General features: G+C 42.8%; 1 protein-coding gene across 1 annotated transcript in view; it reads left to right on the top strand.

The window, feature by feature from the left end:
• The window catches only part of LOC147893724 (vacuolar protein sorting-associated protein 26B-like), a 101,973-nt gene that overhangs the window by 37,140 nt on the left and 47,580 nt on the right, over nt 1-17,253 (top strand). Inside the window, exon 7 of the mRNA XM_087385666.1 lies at nt 455-566. Coding sequence (XP_087241792.1) covers nt 455-566 — 112 coding nt within the window. The remainder of the gene's footprint in view (nt 1-454; nt 567-17,253) is intronic.

Raw genomic sequence — 17,253 nt, 5'->3', positions numbered from 1 at the left:
GAGAGGCCCATAGGCAGGCACGGTGCCAATCATACAATTAATATTGTTAATGTTTCTAAGCTTAAGAAACTTGCTTCTTAACCAACCTGTGCGCGAGAGATTTGTGAGTTTTGATCTGAGACTAATCATGGTTGGATTTCCTTTCTAATTTAATGCAGGCAACTATCTTCTTTCTAGTTTCCCCCGCCCCCTTGCTTCTCTTCCCTTCCCGCCAGCGGTCCTGTCTTCCAAACCCCTTCTCTCCTTTCTATTTTTCAAATCTTATCCTATCTTACCTACACAGACTGCAGTGCAGCACTTCCAATATTTAGCAATTGGGAATGCTTTACTGTGTTTGTAGGTTAAAGATTTCTGTTTAAGTCCTATTGTCATTCATGCGCTAGTTATTGCTCTCAACTAGTATATAGAAGGCCAATCCTAACATCTTCTATGCTGAATTTATTTTTTGCTGCAGTGAGAGAATTGGATGTTCCCGGAGATATATTCGATCGTAAAGTCTACCCTTTTGAGTTTTCAACTGTTGAAATGCCATACGAATCTTACTATGGTGTGCATGTTAAGCTCAGGTACACTAATTGCATACACTATTGGCTGCATTTGTATCTTTTTTCCTCCACAAAGGTTCATCTGACTTTTCCTATTCCTAATCAGATACTTTAGATTTATTTTTTTATTTTTGATAGGATGTCCGGATGCTCAATAATCACAACTTTGTTCCTTCGATCTGTGCTTTATGTGAGAGAGAAGGAGAGCAAGAGTGAGCAAAGAGTGAGCAAGCAAGTGAGCTAAACGTAGGTCACTCAATAGTGGACTAAAAATGAAGTAAGTACAAAGAAGAGATGTGGGGTTTTGTCTAAGTGACAAAACCCTATCTAATCACTAACCATAGTTAGGGATTAGACTGTGGTTAGGGGGAAAAACCTCTGTGAGGGAAAAGTGTCCCTAACCCACTTATTAAATTACATTAGCCATTGCCTAGAATATGATAATAATTCTAACACTTTAATATGCATTGTTGCTTTGCTCAAATTCTGCTTATCAAGAATTATAATTTGATGAAAAATTGTCGCTCCTTTACTGCGGGTGAACTTTTGGCATCGATGAAAAATCACTGATTATGAAAAAGCAGTACTTTATCTCAAAGAAGCGAACAAACGTCGCAGCCAAACACATTCAACTGTCTCTGTGAAAGCTACCCTGTACTCAGCTTCACATGAGGAAGTAGCCACTATAGATTGCTTCTTGCTCAGCCAATCTACAGTGGACTGCCTGGTATCATAGTCTCCAGCCCAATCTGAATCACTGTAAGCATGCATCTGCAAGTCACCCCCCTTGGGAAACATCAAGCCATAAGACTTTGTGCCTTGCAAATAATGGAAGATGCGTTTTACAGCCTGCCAATGTGTTGTCTTTGGGCTGTGCATATATCTGCTCACCTGAGATACTGCATATTGAATATCGGGCCGTGTATTGCACAAGTAGATGAGGCATCCAACAGCCTGGCTGTAAAGTGTGACATCCACTGATTCACCTGCATCATACATAGTAAGCTTCAGCCCCGGCTCCATGGGAGTGGCTATAGGCTTACAATCATGCATGTTGAACCTATCCAAGAGCTTTTGCACATACTTGGATTGAGACATAACGATGCCACGCTTGTCTTGTATAAACTGGATCCCCAAATAAAAATTTAACATGCCCAAATCTGTCATGTCAAATTCAGCTTTCAACTCAGCTTTGAAATCTGCAATTATTTCCTCATTTGACCCTGTGAGCAGCATGTCATCTACATAAAGAATGATGACTAAAATATCCCCCCCATCCTTTTTGATGTAGAGGATGCTTTCCGTGGGACTATTATGTAACCCCTTACTTGCCAAGAATGCATGAATCTTGGCATACCATGCACGTGGGGCTTGTTTCAGCCCATATAAAGCTTTGTTAAGCTTGCAAACCTGAAGTGCATTGCCAGGAAGATCAAATCCAGGAGGTTGTTTGACATAAACCTCTTCCTGCAAGTTCCCATTAAGGAAAGCTGTTTTTATGTCCAATTGATGGACATTCCAAACAAAATTTGCAGCCATGGCAATAAGTGACCGTATGGTGGTCATTTGGGATGTAGGAGCAAAAGTCTCCTCATAATCTATGTCCTTCTGTGCATAGCCTTTGGCAGCCAGCCTTGCCTTGTACTTGTCAATGGACCCATCTGGCTTCCTTTTCACCTTGAAAACCCACTTGGTACCAATGGCATGTTAGAATTATAGATATAATTCAGCAGTGACCAATGTAATATAATAAGCTAGTTAGGGGCATTTTTTCCTCTTTAAGAGGTTTTTCCCCCTAACCGCAGTTAGTTCACTAACTATGGTTAGTGACTACTAAGGTTTTGTCACTAGGACAAAACCTTATCTTTCTCTCATTGTGTTGTACCCTCACACTCTTCTATTGCAACTCAGCTTTCAGCTTCCAAGCTTCCAGCTCTCACTCTCTCTTGCTCTCTCTCACTCACCATCTTCTCACATTTGGTATCAGAGCGGGTTCAAGAGCTCCGTGCTCCGTGCTCCTTTCAGCTCCTGCTCTTTGCCTTCAGCTCCAACCTCCCCGTTCAGCTCCAGCTAGACTGCGACACCTCGTCCGTACAGTCCGTACGACTGTACGGAATCCTACCGTACTGCACCGTACTGCCTACTTCACCGATCTGCGCCAAAGAGCACCGTACAGCTCTGCTCCCGTACAGTTCCGTACTCCATCGTCGTCCGTACAACGCCGTGCAGACCTGCTCGCCGTACATCGTCGCCAGACTGTACGGTTAGCCGTACAGTTCCGTATAGCTCCCGTACAGTTTCGTCGTAGTTGACCGTACCTATGCGTACATTCTGTCCAACAGGTATCCGTACCTGTTTTCGTACAGGTTATTTTTTTTCGCACAGTGTACTACGCCGTACAGTACCTGTCTACGTACCTGCTTGCCGTACAGTACCTGTCGTCGTACCAGCCGTACCATCCGTACAGTGCCGTACCAACTGTACGGCACTTTCGTACTGTTTTCAGTACAGTGATTCCGTACTGAATCTGCTTCCGTCCAGCAGGTAGTCCCTTGTTTTCGTACAAGAGAACTAGCAGGTGATCTTTGGCAGGCAAATTTTGCAGACAGCGATTGTTTGGCTCAGTATTCTGGGAGTACATTTGGGGCATTTTGTATGTTGCAGACATTGCAATCATTGTGTAGTTTCGGAGCTATATCTGGAGCAAAAATTGCAGATTTTGTCTAAAATTTGGGGCTTTTGCAGACAGATCTGCAGATCTAGTTTGAAATTTGGGGCTTTTGTTCAGAAATTGCAGATTTGGGGCTTTTAGTAATTTTGCCCCTTTCTGGTTGCAATTTCAAGCCACAAATTGGGGCTTTTGTGTTGGGAGAGCAATTTTTGGAGTATTGAATTCATACTGGAGTGTTTGAAGCACTTTTGGCAGATTTTGGAGAGTTTTTGATGCTTGGACAGATTTCTGACAGTGCAAGTACAGAAATCTAAGTTGCATTTACAGCCCGTGCTTGGCTGTGTTTTTTGGGAGTTGTGCATTTCATTCCCAGTAAGGGAATTCAGCTTTGTATTTGCTTCAATCTTTTTCTCAGATATGGCCCATCAAAATCAGAATGAGTTCCAGTTCGGTGGTCTTTCACAAGAAGACAAGTTGGATGGTACCAACTACTCCCTCTGGAGTTTCATGGTACGTAATATTCTGATTTCTCGCAATTTATGGGATTATGTCAATGGGGATGAGATCCGACCAGCAGATATTGCACCTGCTACCCCTTCCCAGCAAGGAGGTGGAAGAGGTCGTGCACAGGGTGCAGCTGCAGGACAAGTTGTTGGTGCAGCTACAGTCACTACTCCAGAGCAGAAGAGATGGGATTCACGGGATGCCTTAGCTTTGTCATGCATCTCTCTTTCAGTAAAAAGATTTGTCATTCCGCATATCCGGTCGTGTAAGACCTCCAGGGCAGCGTGGGATATTTTGGAAAGCATGTATGCAGCTCGGAATGATGCAAGGGTATCTTTCTTGAAAAGAGAGTTGAGTAATACACATATGGAAGAGGGTGACTCCATGTCAGTCCACCTCACAAAGCTACAGGATCTCAGAGAGCAATTGTTAAACATAGATGAAATTATTCCTAATTCAGAGATGATTACAACCACTCTGAATTCTCTTCCTGAGTCTTATCTCAGCTTTTATACCTCGCTGAACTTATCATTGAGGGGGGGTGCAAATCCTCTCACTTTTCATGAGTTGATATGACTTCTGCTTCAGGAAGAGCAGACCAGGAAAAATTTGGCTTCACGTGCAGGTGAACAAGCCATGCTCTCAAAATTTAAATAAAAAACAAAGGGACAGGCAAAGACATTAGTAAATCAGCCTTCCCAGCCTTCACAAAAGGCTAAAAATGATGCAAGTAAGCCCAAGAAGAAGGGTTTTTGTCACTACTGTAAAAAGCCAGGTCATCACATAGCAGAATGCAGGAAAAGGCTTGCAAAAGAAAAGAAAAACAGCTCAGGTATGGCTGTTTCAGATTCAGCTCCTCATGCATCTGACAGTGGGGATGCTGCAGCCAACTTTGTTGGACAGGATTATGCCTTTTTATCTTGCATTTGAGATTCTAGGTTGGCTGTTTCAGATGCTCGGATAGTACAGCCACTTGCAGTGATGATACATATGCATTTTTGACTTGCAGTTATGACTCTTCTACAGATGCATCTGCTTTCAGTGTTAATGAAACACTTAACACATGGTATTTTGACAGCGGTGCATCCAAGCACATCACTTCTAGGAAGTGTCTTTTTACTTCCTTGCATCCACCTCCCGTTGGTAAGAAAGTCACTTGTGCCAACAACTCATCATATTCAGTACGTGGCACAGGAGAGGTTGAGCTCACTGCCATTGATGGCTCAATTTTCAGACTTTCAGATGTCTTATATGTGCCTGGCATAACCAAAAATCTCCTTTTAGTGTCCACCCTTAACAGAGGGGGATTTCAGGTTATCTTTGAGGATGACAAATGTGCTGTCCGAGACAGGGAAGCTGACTATGCCTTAAGGTTATCTGGTACTCTGCTGCGTGGGCTTTTTCAGCTTGATATTTTTGAGAAGAGAGCAGCCCATGCTCTTGCAGTTTCTACCCCTACAGCTGCCATGCAGAATGCAGAATTATGGCATGCCAGATATGGCCACATGCATTACAACAGCTTGATGACACTTCAGAAGTTTTCCATGGTTGATGCATTGCCACCTCTTGAAATACCTCCTCCACATGCCTGTGAAGGGTGCATTTTAGGTAAGATGCATAGATTCCCCTTCAAGAAGGATGGTTCAGTTAAAGCTGTCCGCAAATTACAGCTTATACACAGTGATGTCTGTGGTCCCATGAGGACTCCATCGTTGGGTGGTCATCTCTACTTCGTTACATTTATTGATGATTACTCCAATTTGACTTGGGTTTATGGGCTGAAACAGAAATCTGAAGTGTTCACGGTGTTTAAACACTTTTCAGCCATGGTTGAAAATGAGACCGGACTCAAGATACAGACATTACACACAGATAGAGGTGGGGAATACTTGTCTGCAGAATTTGATGCTTTTCTGAAAGGCAAGGGTATTGTGCATCAGCTCACAGTCAGGCTGACCCCTCAGCAAAATGGCAAAGCTGAGAGGAAAAATAGAACCCTCATGGAGATGGACAGATGTATGCTGAAAAGCAAACACATGCCTCATAAATTCTGGCTAGAGGGTTTGATGTGTGCCAATTACATTTTGAATCGGGCTCCCACCAAGGCTTTAAAAACAAAAACTCCTTATGAGGTCTGGAATGACAGGAAGCCTTCAGTGGATCACTTCCGAGTCTTTGGATGTCTTGCTTATGCACATGTGCCAGTTGAATTTAGGCACAAGTTGTCAGATAAAGCCATCAAATGCATATTTGTTGGATACAGTGCAGAAAGCAAGGGGTATCGTCTCTACAATCCTGCTACACGCAAGATCATAGTAAGTAGAGATGTGATATTTTCTGAAAATTCAGCTCACACTCAGGCTGAATTTCAAATGCCTTCGTCTTCAGAGGATGTCTTTGAGGGGTTGCTACCCATTGCCTTGGGTTCCCCTGCTGATTTTTCTGGTGCAAATCAGAATTTATAGCAACCTCCAGATTTTTCAGTTCCGCCACAAGATGTCTTGCCCCCTCCACAGGCAGTGGAACAGGTGGTGCAGCAAGAAATTGCAGACATACATGCAGCAAAAACAGTCCCAAACTGGCTGTTACAGACTCTCAGAGAGAGTAAAATTGATGCTCCGTTATCTGGCAGGACTCACAGTGCAGCAAGGCACATGGAAGGTGCTAATTCAGTGGAATCAGCATATGCAGGTACTCTCCTTGATGAGGAGGAGCCTGCCACATTCGAAGAGGCAAAGGATAATGTGCATTGGATGAATGCCATGCACGATGAGTTGCAGTCCATTGCAAAAAATCAGACTTGGGATGTTGTAGATTTGCCACAGGGTAAACATGCCATTGGCACACGATGGGTTTTCAGGGTCAAACGGAAGCCAGATGGCTCCATTGACAGATATAAGGAAAGGCTGGTTGCTAAAGGCTATGCTCAGAAAAAGGGCATAGATTATGAGGAGACATTCGCTCCTACATCCCGGATGACCACCATCCGATCAGTTATTGCAATGGCTGCACATTTTGAGTGGAATATTCATCAGTTGGACATAAAAACAGCCTTCTTAAATGGGGACTTGCTGGAAGAGGTGTATGTCAAACAACCTCCGGGCTTTGAAATTATAGCAAATGCACTTCAAGTGTGCAGGCTCTACAAAGCTTTATATGGCGAAACTCCACAGGCACGTGGGCATATGCAACACAACCAAAAACTCTGAAGTGATCCACGGAAAGCTTTCTCCCATGCCATGCCTCATAGGGAGTGATTGTCTTCAAAGCCTTTGTAGGAGCCCGATTCAAAACATAGTTTGCACACATGAGGCCATCAAGCTAAAACCAGTGTTGCAACTTTTTACTGGTAAGCATGCATGCGATTCTTGCGCTCAACTTTACGATTTTGTTGAGGTGTAAGCCTCACTGTAAGCTGACGCGTGATGCCTTTCTCCTTCAAAAATGCCTTAAACTCATGAGACATATACTACCCCCCTCTATCTGTGCGAAGTGTCTGCACCTTGAGTCCTGTCTCATTCTCAACCATAGCCACAAAGTGTTTAAAATGCATAAACGCTTCTGATTTTGCCTTAAGACCATAGACCCAAGTGTAGTTGGTGAAGTCATCTATGAATGTAACATGATAAAGATAACCCCCAAAAGCAAGTGTCCTCATGGGACCGCAGACATCATTGTGAATGAGCTGTAATTTGTGTGTAGTTGTCACTGCACCATCCTTCTTGAAAGGAAATCTATGCATCTTGCCAAGGATGCAACCCTCACATGCATGAGGAGGAGGTGACTCTAAAGGAGGCAATGCATCAACCATAGCATGCTTCTGAAGTGTCATTAAGCTGCCATAGCTCATGTGCCCATACCTGGCATGCCATAACTCCGCATTCTGCATCGCAGCAGTGGGAGTGCTCACTGAAAATGCAAGATTGGATCTTTTCTCATATATATCATGCTGAAAAAGACCCCGATATTGGGCCCCGGGTGTTTTATGATGGTGAGCCTTCTTCTTGGGCACTCTCGATCAGCCGGCAGGTGATAGAGCCCTGCTCTCTTCAGGATGTACCACTTACTCCCTTTAGAGCTTCACATGCTTCCGTGGACATCTCTTGGGAGATTTTGGCTAGCATTTCCTCTTGGCACATTTGGAGAGCCAGATGCACAGAGGCCTTGGATGGCACCCAAATACACCCATCATAGGTGTTCACGGGTATTTGGAGTGACACGGTTCACACTTTGATAGCCATATGGGCTAGCATGCAGAGCCCTTCACGGACAGCCTCTTCTAGGAGGACTGTTTTTCTTTGAGTTTGGAGGGGTTCTCCCTTTTTCTCGGAGGTTTCTACCAGATTGAGATGGCACTATCAGCCCCAATCTTTTCTTTTTGGCTCTTGAGCTTTTCATGCATTGCACGGTGTATCCCGTATGGAGCTTGCTCTAACGGTTTTCTTTAATACTTAATAGAAGTCTCTTTTTGCAAAAAAAAAAAAAGACCTTGATACAAAGTGCCATACAACATCAAAGCATAGTCATTCTCTTTGTCTCTGGCTGCACACTTAGCATCATCGAATACAACCTGAAATCCTCCTCTATTAAGAGAGGACACTGAAAGCAAATTCTTCTTTATATTTGGCACATAGAGAACATGCGAAATTCTGAAATCTGTGCCATCAGTGGATGTGAGAATAATGTCCCCCACTCCACACATTGAATAAGAAGAATTATTTGCACAAGTCACCTTTTTTTTAGTAGGTGAAGATGCAAAAAGGCTCTTCTTAGAAGTGATGTGCTTTGAAGCACCACTATCAAAATACCGAGTATTCAGTGTCTCATTGACACTGGGAGAGCATGCATCCTTTGAAGGATCATAACTGCAAGTCAAGAAAGCATAAGGGTCATCCTCAATAGTAGCTGTAGCATTTGAACTACCCACTGAAAAATCTGAAGTGCAAGACAGAAAGGCATAGTGCTTTTCCACAAAGTTGGCTGTAACATCTCCCCCATCATGTGAATGAGGAGCTGATGCATCTGACACAGCCATACTTGAATCCCTTTTCTTTTCTTTAGCTATGTGCTTCTTGCATTTACTAATATAATGACCTGACTTCTTGCAGTAGTGACAAATGCCCTTCTTCCTAGGCTTATCTGCATCACCCTTAGCCTTATAAGAGGATTGTCCTGAATCAGCTTTATGCTGATGTGCGGGCTGATTGGCATGTTGCTTTTGCTGCCCTTTTCCCTTGGGTTTAAACTTTGAAAGCATGGCATGCTCGCCAGCCCATGTTACCATATTTCTTCGTGTCTGCCCTTTCTGCAACAGAAGTCCTACCAACTCGTGAAAAGAGAGAGGATTGCTGCCCTCCCTCAATGACAAATTCAACGACGTGTGGAAACCAAGATAGGACTCAGGAAGAGAATTCAGAGTGGTGGTAATTATCTCTGAATCTGGAATGACTTCATCAATATTCAGCAATTGCTCCCTCAAATCCGGAAGGTTTGTGAGGTGAGTATTCATGGAACTCCCTCATCCATATGCGTATGAGAAAGCTCTCTCTTCAGAAAGGAAACTCTAGCATCATTTCTTGCTGCAAACATACTCTCCAATATACAGCAAACTGAACAAGTAAAATCCCTTCCTGGGATGCAAAATGCACAAGTAAAATCTGCCAAAGAAAATCTGCTCATAGTGACAAATACTGTCACAGCATATCAAAGGCTCGAAATGCACCACAATGCTTTGCTAATTGCCCAAAAATCTGCAAATAAATTCTGCAAAAAGTGGCAAAAGTCTGCAAATTGACTCACTCTGAGTCCATAACTGCTTGCAAAACATAAACGGTCTTTCAACTGCCAAATTGCATCCGAATGTCAAAAGCCCCAATTTCTTCAGGGAAATTGTATCCAAAAGAGAGCAAATTAACCTGAAAGCCCCAATTATGCAATAATTTGCAGTGCAAAAGCAAAAGCCCCAAACTTTGGGGTGAAATTGAACTGAAATTGGGGCAAATCCACGAAAAGCCCCAACTTTTGCAAAATGCCCAATTCACAGAATGTGCTCAAATCTGCCCAAAAATGTACCTAGCCAAACAATGGCTCCCTGCAAAATGTACCTGCAAAGAATCACTCGCAAGAGAACCTCAATGCACATGAAGGTTGAACAGGACTGCTGCACCGAGCTGCAGATCTGGCCGTACAGCTGTACGGCAGCTGTATGGTATCTTGTACGATGACTATCTTGGTACGGCCTAGTACAAAGCGCACGTATGGCAGTACAACCTGGTACGAACACTTGGCAGAGCAGATATGGAACGTACGGCAAAGCAGTTATGTATTGGCGTAGGAGTACTGTACGACGTGTACTAGCAGCTGGTCAACCGTACGATGTACAGATACCTGTTGTATGGATAGGTAGCGTCTGTTGTACGGACGAAGCTCTCTGTTGTACGAGCAACAACATCAAGGCAAGATGTATGGACGCGCGCAGAGTGTACGGATCTGACGACCTGTACGGACGAATGGCGCGTGAGCTGCTGTACGGACCTGGTGCATACGGACGAGTCTGCAGTACGGCTTGTACGGAAGGATTTGCAATGGCGAGGACAAAAGGAAGGCACGGATGGGCAATGGGCTTGGCTTCACCTGCTCTGATACCAAATGTGAGAGAGAAGGAGAGCAAGAGTGAGCAAGCGAGTGAGCTAAACGTAGGTCACTCAATAGTGGACCAAAAATGAAGTACAAAGAAGAGATGTGGGGTTTTGTCACTTATTACATTACATTGGTCACTGCTTAGAATACGATGCTTATCAAGGATTATAATTTGATGAAAAATTGTCGTTCCTCTACTGCGGGTGAACTTTTGGCAGCGACGAAAAATCACTGATTATGAAAAAGCGGTACTTTATCTCAAAGAAAAGGTATTTTATAGACAGGAGACAAGGTGTACGACAATCCTCACCTTATCCAACCATGTGTAGCTCTGCTGAGTTGCCAAGCAAAAATATAAAAAATATGGACGAGCTAAATGTGGAATCTAAATTGTCAATGTATGTTTCTGTGATATGTTTCTATACATTTTCTCCCTTGACATCTCGCCCTATCAAAAGTGAGCCTGATTCTCATAATAAATGAAACCTTGCTGAGTACAAAAGGCCTTTATCTATGTCCTTTTCTTTTTACAGCTGACTTGATATTTCTAAAGTGTCTCCATGAACAATGAAAACCAGAAATAAAGGATTGAAGGTGAGGCTTCAAATGATTAATAGAAAATGTTGTATTATTTTGCGTCAACTCACAAGAGCGTGGGATGTGGCATGGAAGATGAGGCTTACCCGCCACCATACCAAAAGGATAGAATGTTGGAAGACAAGGGTGGTGCTTGTCGAGTGAGCAGTGCACACCTCCCATATTGCAACTAAAACTAAATCTAATTCCAATCCTAGCATTCCTCATCGATTCCTTGTCATTGCAATTGATTCCAGAACAACTCTGGTTAATGACAGATTAGGCTATAAGCCCATCTAGCATGCTGCATGCACCTAGGTGAATTTTTATAGTATTTTTCCTATCTTAGTGCTTCACATAGTTTATGCAAGACATGACTTCTCCATCACACACTTCATTGATGTAGCATCATTTGGACGGTTAAACATTTCTTGTTGCTATCATCTGATGATGATTGTACCCGTTTAGTGTGTACACACACACATGTATGTATATATATATGATCACATATATGTATGTATAAATATACATACGCGCGCACACACACACACACACACGTGGGTGTGTGTGTGTGTGTGTATATATATGTGTATATGTACATGTATGCATACACTTAATATATATACATATACATATATATGTGTATACATGTATATGCTTTATGTATGTATACATATACATACATATACATATATATGTACATATATATGTGTGTGTGTGTGTATGTATGTATGTATACACACACATACACACACGTGTGTGTGTGTGTGTATGTGGGTCAGATATTGGGCTTTTTGGACCATATGGCAGGATCACAACATGAGATATTTTGGGAATCCGTTCTTGCAATCTTATGAATATTTTAGACTCTCCCTACGGCAATCTATCTATGATGCTTGCCATCAAGGAGATCTTCCTCAATCATGCCTGGAAATAGTTTTTCTTTGCTTTTGATTTCCTGTTGAGGCTCTCTGTTTTTTGAGACCCTCATGTAAATTTTGCTGATAATATAATCATGGATTTACAAAAAAAAAAAAGTGTGTGTGTGTATGTGTGACTATATATATATATGTATGAATATATATATATATATATATGTATGTATGTATAAGTGTACATATATATATATATGTATATGTATGTATAAGTGTATGCATACATGTACATATATATATATATGTGTATGTGTGCGCGTACGCGTGTGTGTGTGTGTATATATGTATGTATGTATGTATGTATGTATATATATACACATACACACACACTTCTTGGTAATACACACACTTTTTTTTTTTTTTTGTGGGAAGAAATCTTTTATTGCTGTAAAATAATTACATTCATAGTTACTTCAAAAACGAAGTAGCTACTACTCAACTAAAGATCTCAGTATAAGCTGTATATACATCCTGATCAATCAAACGAGTCTGAAAACAATCGTAGAATGATTGTTGCAGAGAGCGTTTGAAAAAAAGAAAGGATGAAAATAGTGGATCACCAAAGACTCTATGATTTCTTTCCATCCATAAAGTCCATAGGGTCCAATAGTGCACCCATACAAAAAATAAATCAAAACCCTGTCTCTTGGTAATACACACACACACACACGCGCGCGCGCGCACACACACTCACACACACACATATATATATACATACATACATACATACATACATATACATGTATATGTACACACACACATATATATATGTGTGTGTGTGCACATATACATGTATATATGTACATATATACATGTATATGTGCACACACACACATATATATATGTGTGTGTGTACATATACATGTATATGTATGTATGTATGTACATATATACATGTATATGTACACACATACACTTTTTTTGGTAAAATCCAGTGTATTTATATTATCATAAATTTACAAGATGGAAAGTCTCCCACTCACTGACATGAGACTCAAAAAAAGAGCCCAATGGAGAAACTCAAAAACAGGTAGAGAACACTTCAAGGCTAGTGGCATCCAAGTCCCTTGCAGCAAAACTATCATATAAGGATTGCTTGAGGGACATTCTGAAGAAAATATATGCCTGAGGAAACTGTTGACCCATCCTAGAATGCAGTCTCTGCGTCCAAATGGTCCATAGTACCCAAAAGCGAGTCCAGTAAAAGAAGAGGAGGAATGGAGACATCTGAGATGAGAGGCATCCAAACATCCAGAAGAGTTTCCCAAATCTGATAGAGGGAAACCGAAGCTGCAGCAAATGAGAAACATGAGTGATCAGTATGCGGGATTGTGGGCAAGACCATAATAGGTGAGGAACTGTCTCGTACTGTTGAGAGCAACGGGGACAGGAAGGGGAAGCAATGCGGCGTGCTGCCAATTTAACCCCAATGGAAAAGGCTCCCACAATACATCTCCAAAAGAAAAGCCTCTGTTTCAATGGCAATTTGGCTTTCCAGATTTTCATGAGTCGTGATTGCCACCAAGATAAAGGCCTATCCAAATTCCAAAGAGTGTTGGCATGCTTGTCAATCCATGGCGGTGGAAGAAGAAATCTGTAGACCTTCGAAGAGGTCAGATTGTGCATTGAGAGCGTATGGGTAGAAGGAGGTAAAGAAGTCAAATTCCAGTCCATTAATCTGTCTTGTGCAAACAGTGGAGGAACTGGAACAAAAGGCTGCAACATAGCTGAAAGTGTTCTCCAAATGGACCTATGATGCAGGCCCAAGGAGAATGTCCTGCAAGCTTGTGGAAATGAAAGCATACAACCTTGTTGATCCACAACATCACCAACAAATCTGACGCCCAATTTCATGAGATTGTATGCTTTAATAGGTGCCTGTAGAGCGAGAGGCAATTCAAACACCTTACTCCAATGGATGCTTTCCAATCGAAAAGAATTACCATGATGAGAAGAAGCACCTGTCCATTTTGCATATGAGAGAATTCTCTTCCAATCATGAATAAAAGCAGAAGAAATAGGGCAACCAGGAATTTTCCCTTGAAATGTGGACATGACTGCTTCCCAGTGATCTGTAATCCAATGCCCATATGCATGAGTCGCCATGTTTCCACACATAGCTGCTAACATAATAGCCCATGGCTGTTTTTGCTGAAGAAAATCAGCAATCATAGTGCTCTTTCGTGCCAACATATGAACCTGGAGATTGAGAATATTCAGCCCCCCATGATGTGGCCCAGTGGGTTCAGGCATTGTTGGGAGGCTGCTTTGTTGAAGGAGTATACTTTGCTTCAAGGGGTTTTTATGAAGTGCACTTTTCGGATGCCTCATATCGTCAGCAGATATTGGAGATGTCGCCTTTATTCTATGGCAGACAAATGGTGCATGTCATGCCATGGTCGCCAAATAAGGATTACCACAGCCTCATTCGACATCACTGCCCCGTATGGGTTGAGGTAGTGGATTTTCCGGACTATATGAGGGCTGAGTTACCAAGTTTGGCAGCCACCTTGGGGCAAGTTGTATGCCCTCCCCGTCCTTCGGGTAATCGCAATGGCTTTTGTATTCTTTGGGATACAGATCACCCAACCCCTCCTTCCAGTGCGGTAGAAGTGGAGGATGTTCCCCTTGGTGAAAAATATTTTGATCTGAAATGGGGAGTTTTTGCAGGTGCTTGCTTCACATGCCATAAGTTTGGCCACTTAGCCTCACAGTGTCCTGCAGTACTGCATCAGCTCCCACCCACAGCTATTGCTCCAGAAAATACTCCCCCCCCAACTTATGCCCCGGGGTCCAATGCAATGCCTTCCAAACTGGGTGATGTGGCTCCCAAATCTGTCCCTTCCAAAGAAAATATGGTTCAGGTTCTAGCTAAGCAAAAGGATAAGGGGAAGGGCAAAATTTCAGATTCTCATGCCTCTCCCCAGGCTGTCTGGCAGCAACCCAAAAAGGTATTCGCTCTTAAACCACGTCCATTACAGTCTCGCCATTGGGATGCTTCAACTTCTACCCCTGGTCAGACCTCTACCCCCGCTGACAGCCTTGCTTCTCAACTGTGGGTTGATGTGTTAAAAAGAGGCATTCCTGTATGTGACAATGATGAGGATCATAGAGCTAATGATCCAGGAGCACAGGTGGATGTTGATGTCATGGCTGAGGCCTGACAGCTTATACTTTACTCTGCCTTTTGGTTTGACTGTACATATCTTCTATGTCTACTTCAATTACTTGCATCACATACAATGTTCAGGGTCTTTGCAATGTCAATAAGTGGAGACTTTTTTGGCATTATGTACATAGAATGCATCCCGATGTGATCTCTTTACAGGAACACAACCAACACTTCTTGGCTGGCCAGCAAGGCCACTATGCTGGTTATGATATTTTTTATGCTGGCACAATGCACTTTTCGGGGGTTTGCATTCTGGTAAAACATGATATACAGCCCATGGTTGCTTACAATGACCCTCAGGGTCGATGGATGGTGATCAGGTGCACCTGGCAGGCTGATCTCTATGAAATTGCATCTGTTTATGCCTCACAAACTTCTGCGACTAGAGCTCAAATGTGGGCCTCTCTCCAACAATATCCATGGCTGTCCAATGCTTTCTTGTGTGGAGACTTTAACAACTCGCCTGCCACTCAAGATAATACTACTCATCGCTCTCACATGATCCCCACTGAGCTTCGACATTGGGAAGATATGCTCTCATCTCTGCATGCAGAAGATCTATGGCTCTCAACAAGAGACACAGATATGGGTTATACATATCATCACAATGCCTTTACTCATTACTGGGCTCGACTTGACAGATGGTACTTGCTCCATGCTCAGCAGTATGCTGATTTTACATGTACATTACGGGTTGATCACTCACTCTTGCTATCTGATCATTTTCCAGTATGCTTGACACTATCAATAGCACGTCTGACAGATGATATGCCTTTTTTTGGTCGTCGCCTGCTCCATGTTAATAGTGCCTATTTGCTTCATCAACAATTTCAGAACATGGTGAGAGTGGCTGTCCGTCCCCTCCTCTTGCATGCTCAGGAAGATATGGATTTTGCATGGATCAGTTTTGCTCTCCGCTTACAGACTATTATTCAAGACTATGGACAGAGTTACATGGGAAACCTCAGGCTTAAGTTGAAATGGGCTCAATCTCACAAGCAGCAAATGGATGCAATCAGTTCTCATAGGCAGCTTACCCCTTCTGAACAGGATTCTTGCGCCTATGCGGTTCATATCATCCACCAAAATGATCTTCGCAAATTAAAGAAGTGGCAAATCCGAGCTCGCATGAAACCCCTTTTAGATAAGGGCTGCTCCTCCAAAGCTTTTTTCAAAAGTCGCCATGCTGATAGGAGAAAGGAGGATATTTGCAGGATCAAGAAAGATGATGGTACCTGGACCACTTCCAAATCAGAATTGGAATTGCAATGCTCTAGTCATTTTCAGCATCTCCTCTCTCTTCAGCCTGATCATTTGATACAAGTGAATGCAGCTAGATCTCAATTTCTCATGCATGTCCAGCCCATATTGTCTCGGGAACAGGCCTATGCATTGGAGCAGCCTTTTATGCTTAGTGAACTGGATGATGCCTTGAGTCATCTACGCAAAAACAGCTCTCCTGGTTGGGATGGATTGACTGTTGAATTCTTCCGTGCATTTTGGGGTGATCTCAAGAACACTCTTCTTCTCATGATCAATCATGCTTGGGCAGAACAATCTCTTCCTCCATCCTGGAAACATGGCCTAGTAAAATTGATCCCCAAAAAAAGGTTATGTGAAACGATGGCTGATTGGCGGCCTATATCTCTCATGCCTGTCATTTACAAACTCATTAAAATGATTGTCCTCAGGGTTCGCTTCTTTTTGCAAGCAGGACTTCATCCTAGGCAGTATGGGTTTGTCCCTAGAAGGCAAATCACAGACAATATCTCCAATGCCCTACTTGCGATTGAGTATGCCAAATACTCCAAACAAGATGTTCTCATTCTGCAAGTAGACATTGCGAAAGCATTTGATACAGTCCATTGGGATTTTATCTCTCAGACTATGCATAAATTGGGATTTGGCCCTTGGCTTGTCCACATCATCTACTGGCTCTATTCTCAGGCCACGGCGCAATGCTTGCTTGGTGGTGGGTTGTCAAGAACCTGGACTATGACCCGCTCAGTGAGACAGGGTTGCCCTCTCAGTTCCTTACTGTATGCCATTTCTACCCATCCGTTACTGTTGCATATGGACTATCTTGCAGACACAGGACAGCTTCATGGTTTGCAAATCCCAGGGGCACAGTCATTTCTTGCACAGGCATATGCTGATGATTCATACTTTATGCCCAGGAATTCTCAAAGTGATCTTTCTCTTTTAATGCAC

Source organism: Dipteris shenzhenensis, chromosome 15 (assembly GCF_047967505.1).
Source record: "Dipteris shenzhenensis isolate YYH24624 ecotype China chromosome 15, Dip_SZ_1.0, whole genome shotgun sequence".
NCBI lineage: Eukaryota > Viridiplantae > Streptophyta > Polypodiopsida > Gleicheniales > Dipteridaceae > Dipteris > Dipteris shenzhenensis.
The sequence above is the reverse complement of the archived record's forward strand: the minus strand, read 5'-3'. Positions and strand labels throughout refer to the sequence as shown.